General features: G+C 40.5%; 1 protein-coding gene across 4 annotated transcripts in view; it reads right to left on the bottom strand.

The window, feature by feature from the left end:
- The window catches only part of LOC146366451 (epidermal retinol dehydrogenase 2-like), a 28,514-nt gene extending 20,412 nt beyond the window's left edge, over positions 1-8,102 (bottom strand). Inside the window, exons 1-2 of one of the 4 annotated variants that reach the window (XM_084912714.1) lie at positions 7,953-8,099; positions 2,630-2,957 (exon numbers count right to left, since the gene is read on the bottom strand). In XM_084912714.1, the coding sequence (XP_084768840.1) occupies positions 2,630-2,950 (321 nt within the window). In that variant the 5' untranslated portion in view covers positions 2,951-2,957; positions 7,953-8,099. The other 3 variants (XM_084912716.1, XM_084912715.1, XM_084912717.1) reach the window with 3 other exon arrangements.
- Positions 8,103-8,566: the final 464 nt, after the last annotated feature.

An 8,566-nucleotide genomic window follows, 5' to 3' on the forward strand; every position in this document is an offset into this window, starting at 1 on the left:
TCAGCTGCCTCAGTGATGCACAGAGTCTCAGAGAAAGAAATATATAACTCAAACATACAGCGGTGTGAAAAAGTGTTGTCTCGTCAGTCCACAGAGTATTTTCTTAAAAGTCTTGGAGATCATCCAGATGTTTCCTGGCAAAACTGAGACGAGCATTTATGTTGCTTTCGCTCAGCAGTGGGTTTTGTCTTGGAACTGCTCTGCAGGCCATTTTTGCCAAGTTTCTTTCTTATTGTGGAGTCATGAACAGTTGCCTTAACTGAGGCTAGTGAGGCCTGCAGTTGTTGTTCTGGGGTCTTTGGTGATCTCAGATGACTCCTCTCAGGAAAAGCCGGCCGACCAAAATTACCCTAAGAGAACAGCGAAGGTCCACTACAGTTTCATGCTTTTGCCATTTGTGGATGATGGCTCTCACTGTGGTCCACTGGAGGCCCACAGCTTTAGAAATGGCTTCATTACCTTTTCCAGATCTCAATTAGCTTCTCATTTCTTCCTCAGTGTCCTTGAATCGTGCCATGTCGTCTTGTTTTTGAGGATCGTTTTGGTTCTATTCAAAGTGATTTCTTGATTGAGAACAGGTGTGGCAGTAATCAGGCCTGGATGTGGCTAAATTGACATTGAACTCAGCGTTACAATGCTGTGATACACCACGATGAATTTGTTATAACGGGGGGTTTGTATACCAGTATATCAGTTTAAATCAGATTTAAATCTGATAAATCAGATCAGGGTATATCAGTTTTTCACATGGGGCCATGTAGGTTTGGATTTTTCTTCCCTCTTAAAAGCCTTCCTGTTTTTGTGTCATGTAACTAATATTTGATCGTCTAATATTTGAATTTCTTTGATGAGCTCAAACATGCAAGTGTGACAAACATACAAAAAACCTGAAATCAGGACGGGGCCAACAGTTTTTCACACCGCTGCAGGCTCAGTCTACATGACATTTAGATTCACTTTTTAGTTAAATTTTAAATAGCACCAATTCACAATTCAGTTGGTGATCAAACACACATGACAATATGTTACACTGACTAGAAAACATTTCATTATGGTACACAAAATAAAAGCTTCCCAATAAAGTGATAAAACAAACATCCTGTCAGCTTCCATCTTAGAGAAAACCTCTGACAACAAACTGGATCAGGAGAGAGTATGCAAAGAGAGAAAGCATGTTTGGATGGTTACAGTAGTTACAGTTACACTTAAAACGGCCCGTGGTGGCTCCTCAGCCGGAGCGGGCGTGGCCAAGGTAAAGCGATCCCACGCCTGTGACGTGGACAATGACACCACGAGTAGTAACGCCGCAAAGCAACACTACCGGGGGAGTAGTGTGAGTGTCCGTTCATTTACGGCCTCCTACACTGTATTTTCATTCCGTTCACATTTTTTAGTGTTAAATCTTCCTGCGAAACGCTGATCTGGACCCAAACAAACAAGCAAGACAGAAGGCAGGAAGTGATGCTTGTACTTGATGGTTGTTGCTGACTCATGTTTCTACACACGAAAGGACAAATCAATTATTTAACCGTACTGCTAATGTATACAGACGTGTACAAAAAGCAAAAGTCTTAATATAAAACATGAATTAATTAATTGCTGAGTCAGAGAAAGGTGCATTTTAGTCTTTAGATTATTTTTATTATTGTTTTGGGTTTTTTTGCTCTAAAGAATTATACCTAAAATATGCGGAGCTTCACTTTAACGATGAGGAAAAAGCTGCTGTAGGAGAGCCACTGCGATTAACACTACTGCTGTCATTGCCACTCTGCACCAGCATTTCAAATAAATGAAAAGTCAACAACGCAAAGGACGGCATTACTCAAGCTGTCTGCAGCTAATTTTAATTTTAGTGTATCACTATGTGTGTGTGGCTGAGTGTGAGAGAGCGAGTTACTCATAAGTGCAAAAACTCCATGTGCTGTTAAGTAGGAGAGAATTAACACATCGTTAGCATTCAACGGGGTTTTAATGAGCAAACGTTTAAGCAGCTCTGCTAACTCCTGCAGAGATTATGAACAACTTGTATGTCACAAATTTTTCATATGGTTTCTTATGATTGTGCAACCATAGCATCATCGTCACAAGCCAAAAAACTGAATTAAAGTGAATGGATCAGACAGTGTGATAACAAAGTAAGTAAGATGTTGATCCAGTGGTTAGCACTGTTGCTGCACTGGCTTCCTGGGACTTTTCAGTGTAGCAGTCCAGGTACTCCAGCTTCATCCATCACAAATATATGGTTAGATTAACTGCTGATTCTAAATTGTGACTATGGCTCTTAATGGTCATTTCTCTCTGTTAGCCCTGCAACAAGTAGAAACCTGTTTAAGGTGCGCCCCATCTTTCACCCACTAGAATAGGCTCCAGCCCCCCAATGAACCTGAATTAGACAATGAGGGAAACCACAGATTTCTCTGAAGACTTAAAATCATTTGAATACAAAAGTTAAACAGTATAAAACTACTTAGACTAATATAATGTATTTTATTTTCAAGTTTGGACGTTGTAATAAGCTCAGGTGGTTAACCTGTTGCATGTACACATCTATGTTAACTCAAGTCAAAAACGAAGTAGATGCCAGTTGCACTACAGGCACGTCGGTCTAATGTTCACCCAGAAACTTCACCTGGTCAGCCGCTCTGTAAACTTCATTCTTGTCACTGCAGTCACAGATATAGTAGTGGACTCGACTGGCTCCATTACTTTTAGCCAGTCTAGCAGTTTCCTTAATCCCTTCCTGGTTGATATCCCACAGCACCAGCACGGTGCTACGAGCTGCAAATTCCTGAGCCATGAGACGGCCGATTCCACTACCGGCTCCTGTAATGAGCACCACCTCACCAGCAATGTTCTTCTTTTTCTTTGGCACAAAGAAGTAGATGAAAGACTCCACATTGTACCAGATGGACAAAAAGAGTACTTTGATGGTTTCCAAGAAGAAATTCATAATGAATCTGGAAAGAAAGAAGAGAGACATCGATCAAAAACAAAACAAACGTTTCCTGGTATTATGAATAAGATTGGAAATCTTGATGAAATGATTTTTCTCCAATTTTTTATACAAGTAGCTTCAGTCAGATTACAGAAACCTTTGCGTTATTCCTATGACTCTTTTTAGTTTTGTCTTTAATGAATTTAAAAGAATTTCAAAGCAAGTTGTTTTGGGGCATTATAGAATTTTGAGGTGAAAAATGAATTCAGGAATAATCATTTCAATAATAATTTCTGAAAAAGGCTGTACCGTGACAAAACGTGGAACAAGGGATGTGCTGTTAATGCTTTCTGAATGCACCGTGTATCAGTACTGATACTGGCAACTTGCAGGCAGGACCATTTATAAGTGTAAATAAATAATGAGTACAATCGGCAAGCGCCCCTCATTTATCATACACTACCTCATTTGGAGTGCAAATCTGACATGAGGTGCCAGGAGCTGCATCATAGTGCATATATAGCAGGAGAAAAGGGTTTTTGTCTTAAGTGGTGAAACAAGTTTATTTTACACACTACTGAAGATTGAACAGCTCTCCCTCTCAGACATGCCTATGTGTCTGTGCTTGTTCCATTGTGTGTGCTGAAAATGTGAACGCATAGCATTGCTATAACAATGACACTGTGATACGACAATCACATAAAAAGTAATACCATACCATAGTATCAGCACAGCCCTAAATAATGATGTCAAACACAGCCAGGAGAAAGTATATGCACACTACGTTTTTTTTGTTGCTGCCCGTCATCCAACTGGGCCTTACTCAGGCTTTATCAGAATTCTTTCTTTTTAATCTGGTTTAATGCTCAGTTATTGTGGGTGATTTCAACATCCATGTAGATCAGGGGTCCCCAATCCCAGTCCACGAGGGCCGGTGTCCCTGCAGGTTTTAGATCTCACCCTGGGTCAACACACCTGAATCACATGATTAGCTCATTACCAGGCCTCTGGAGAACTTCAAGACACGTTGAGGAGGTCATTCATCCATTTAAATCAGCTGTGATGGATCAAGGACACATCTAAAACCTGCAGGGACACCGGCCCTCGTGGACTGAGATTGGGGACCCCTGATGTAGATCCTGAAAATAAGTGTCTTAACAAGAAATTTAATCTGTTATTAGACTCAACTGGCTTCTCTCAAAATGTAAAAGAACCCACCCACCACTTTAATCACACTCTAGATCTTGTTTTAACATATGGCATAGAAACTGAACATTTAACAGTGTTTCCTGAAAACCCTCTCCTGTCTGATCATTTCCTGATAACATTTACATTTACAGTAATTGATTACACAGCGGTGGAGAGTAGATTTTATCACAGTAGATGTCTTTCTGAAAGCACTGTAACTAAGTTTAAGAATATAATCCACCCACTGTTATCATCTTCAATGCCCTGTACCAACACAGAGCAGAGCAGCTATCTGAACGCTACCCCAACAGAGGTCGATTATCTTGTTAATAATTTCACCTCCTCACTACGTACGACTCTGGATACTGTAGCTCCAGTGAAAACTAAGGTCTCTAATCAGAAGTACCTGACTCCGTGGTATAATTCTCAAACACGTAGCCTAAAGCAGATGACTCGTAAGCTGGAGAGGAAATGGCGTGTCACAAATTTAGAGGATCATCATTTAGCCTGGAGAAATAGTTTGCTGCTTTATAAGAAAGCCCTCCGCAAAGCCAGAACATCTTACTATTCATCACTGATTGAAGAAAATAAGAACAACCCCAGGTTTCTCTTCAGCACTGTAGCCAGGCTGACAAACAGTCAGAGCTCTGTTGAGCCAACCATCCCTTTAACGTTAACTAGTAATGACTTAATGAACTTCTTCACAAATAAAATTTTTATCATTAGAGAAAAAATTACCAGTAATCATCCCACAGATGTAATATTATCTACAGCTACTCTTAGTACCATTGATGTTAAGTTAGACTCTTTTTCTCTAATTGATCTTTCTGAGTTCAATCAATTCAATAAAACTTTATTGATCCTGAAGGTTGGCCCTGAAGGAAATTGAGTTAACTTCAATAATTACTTCCTCCAAACCATCAACGTGTCTTTTAGACCCCATTCCTACAAAACTGCTCAAAGAAGTCCTGCCATTAATTAATGCTTCGATCTTAAATATGATCAACCTATCTCTAATAATCAGCTATGTACCACAGGCCTTCAAGCTGGCTGTGGTTAAACCTTTACTTAAAAAGCATCTCTAGACCCAGCAGTCTTAGCTAATTATAGGCCAATCTCCAACCTTCCTTTCATATCAAACATCCTTGAAAGAGTAGTTGTCAAACAGCTAACAGATCATCTGCAGAGGAATGGTTTATTTGAAGAGTTTCAGTCAGGTTTCAGAGCTCATCACAGCACAGAAACAGCTTTAGTGAAGGTTACAAATGATCTTCTTATGGCCTCTGACGGTGGACTCATCTCTGGCTGTGCTGCCTTTGGGCCCTTGATGTCTGCTCTTTTGAAACTGCTGCATTACCAACACCTGTTGCAGTGCAGCCCTATGAACTGTTATACACAGAAATGTTTAGTTGCCATGCTTCTTTTCATGTCTGGCATTCAGCCTAATCCTGGCCCACCTGAGTAGTTTTAAAAACATGCCTGGGTTACATATTTTACATGTTAATGCCTACCTGCCAAGATAGATATGGTGTTCATCGTGCAAGAAAAGGTGGTGTAGTAGCAATGTATGTTAAATGTAGTTTTTCAGTGCGAATGAGGCTTTCTAAATCTTTTTCGAAACAATTTGAAATTTTAACTTTAAATCTGTGCGGTGCTCAGTTTCTTGGCTGTAATAGCCAACAACAGCTACAACACCTTGGTGCAGGCCTTAGAGCCCGACCAGTGTCACATATTTTTAATCTTTCCAGTCAAACTAATACTGTCCCTTATATAGCGATGAGCTTTTGTACTACCTTCACTTAAAGATTGTGATCCCACTTATTAATAACTATCGACCCATTTCTAAACTTTGCATCCTAGCTAAAGCACCTGAGAAACTGGTGAATGACAGAAATATTTGGATAATATTCTCTCCCCCGATCAGTCTGGTTTCAGAAAGCAACATAGCACTGTCACAGCTTCGATTAAAGTTTTAAATGACTTTGTGGAAGCTTTTACTGTGTGGCACTTTTTATAGATTTGTCAAAAGCATTTGACACAGTACATCATAAGCTGTTATGTCACAGACTTTTAGATATTGGCATCCATCAAGCGGTGCGGCTTCGTAGCTTAGCAAAGTCGTACTGAAACATTTGACAGATTTTCGAGCGCCACATAAACTCGTTTCGAGGTCAGTAAACACAACCAGAGTTCATACATCAGGCTCACGGGATTATAAGGGGCTCTGTCGACTTTCAGAAAAATCAAAGGATTGATTTTAAGTGTGCCGTATTTTCCAAACAACACGGTGATAACGACGGCCCGCTAGCATGCGCTACCAAAAATAGTGCTTTGTTGTGTATCTGACGGACGAAAGCTAAACCAGTTCCACACCAGTGAAGCTGCAGCATTTTACAAACCAGTTCTGCTTCATCTGTTTCACTCAACGATCCGCTTTCGCTCTTCTCATTCAGCATCGCCGCCATGTGCGTATGAAAACAAAGGCACTGCGCATGCGCGTTTTACCCATATTCTATCGCAATCATTTTCCTATCGTTGCCCAACATTACACCGGTATTACCGTGAACGGTATGATATAGCCCAGCCCTAATTGTAATGCATTTCCTATCTTAGTTTCCTACAGTCAAATGTGAGGCTATCTGTTTAAAATCTAGAGGCTGGCTGCAAATGGGCCATGCAACATGATAAAGAGCCAAACACACCTGCAACAAGAAGGGCTGAAGAATCAATGAGCTGCAATGGCCCAGTCAAAGTCCAGACCTCGACTGAAATGTTGTAGTGGACCAGAGCAAGAGCTGTACATGAACAACTGGCAGCAAACCTCAAAGTAAAGCAACGCTGTTTAAAAACTGACAATGATGCCAGACTGACAGCCATTCAGAAAATCTTTACTTCAATGTGTTGCTGCTAAGGACAGCTAACAGCTGTCGAATCAACGACCGTGTTAAATAATGACACTGTATAATACAACATGTGCTGCTCATCAGAGGTTGTATTACTTTACTTTCAGAAGCTGGCAGGGACCCGATTATTTTTCTATAATGACTAAATGAGAAAAACCTGAGAACTCAAAGTGTGTACTTTTCTATATGTGTGTACACTTTTCTAAATGTGTGTACACTTTTCTATATGTGTGTACTTTTTTTTAATATATGCCACAAAACTGAAATCACCCTTCGCAAAAACCTCCTGAGACAGAATTTGCAGACAGCACCAAACCGCAAGGCAACAACCACTTCCTCTTTGAACGGTCAAAACCTCAAAACTCTGAAAACTGTTGTCCCGATTGGACAAAGGTTAGGAAGTAGGTTTCGTGTCAAAGGTAATCAGGACACCTTTTGCTTTTTAAAACGACTGCAGGCTTTTCTTGGACAATTAAAACTTGAGTTGTTGATTGTCAAATATCCGGGTAAGTAATTTTCTGGTGATGAAGTTTTGTATGATTCACTAAAAGTAACCAGTTGTAGGAATTTAGACAAAAACTTACTCAAAAATCAAAACTTGTATCTTGTTGTGAAGCATCACTGGCAGTTTAATACCAGCTTGAACACGCTGCCGTGTTACAGCCGTTTGCAAAAGGCAAGCATATCATGAAACACTTTGATGCTGATTCACTCTGATGCTTTCAGCTGAAATGAACTTTCATTAACTTACCAAAAACCGAGAGTCCCGTTCAGGCTGTTTGACAGTGAACCCGTTCTCTCGCCTTGTTGGCACACACCGTATCAGTTTGAGTCAACCTTTGCTCTCCACATAGGCTAACGTTATCAAACTGATAACGGAAACTAATAAAGAGTATCTGTAGAGTTCCCAGAGAAAGGAAACGTACCGTGCTCTTTGTTTGGTAGGACAACACCGCGTCTCCAACACAAGCCGTTCAATATTGTGCCACAGCAGTTTGTGTAGCCTGCGGGCGAAGAAGCACGATGTCACATCAAGCAGAACCAACACGGATATGCGGGGTGTGTCTGTGCCTGTTTTCTGCCCAGATGCATCATGGGACTTGGAGTACGTGTGCTTACTGTTACGCATACGGCGTGTAATTAGCCACATGCTTTAAGCATGTAGACACTGTCAAACCTAACCTTTTCAAACCAGGCATGAAAATGAGAAAGTAGTGTGACTTAAATGACTTTAATCACGCCATGCTGCGGTACTACAGGGCTGAAGGTTTCAGAAGCTGCTTATCTGCTGGGATTTAAGCATAAAACCAGCTTACATAGAGTGATCTGTTAAAGACAAAATATCAATTGTTCTATTTAAAAATGGTTCAAAAGGTGACTGTTGAGCTCAAAGGAAGGCAACAGCCTAATTCTAATATCCAGTTGTTACACCTAAAGTATATAGAAGTGTGTGTGTGTGTGTGTGTGTGTGTTTACTTACTTTACCTGCTGTTAAACACTAAACAGCAGGTAAAGTAAGTATTGAACACATCACCAGTTA

The sequence above is a fragment of the Perissodus microlepis genome, chromosome 18 (assembly GCF_051167445.1).
Source record: "Perissodus microlepis isolate ML-2025 ecotype Zambia chromosome 18, ASM5116744v1, whole genome shotgun sequence".
NCBI lineage: Eukaryota > Metazoa > Chordata > Actinopteri > Cichliformes > Cichlidae > Perissodus > Perissodus microlepis.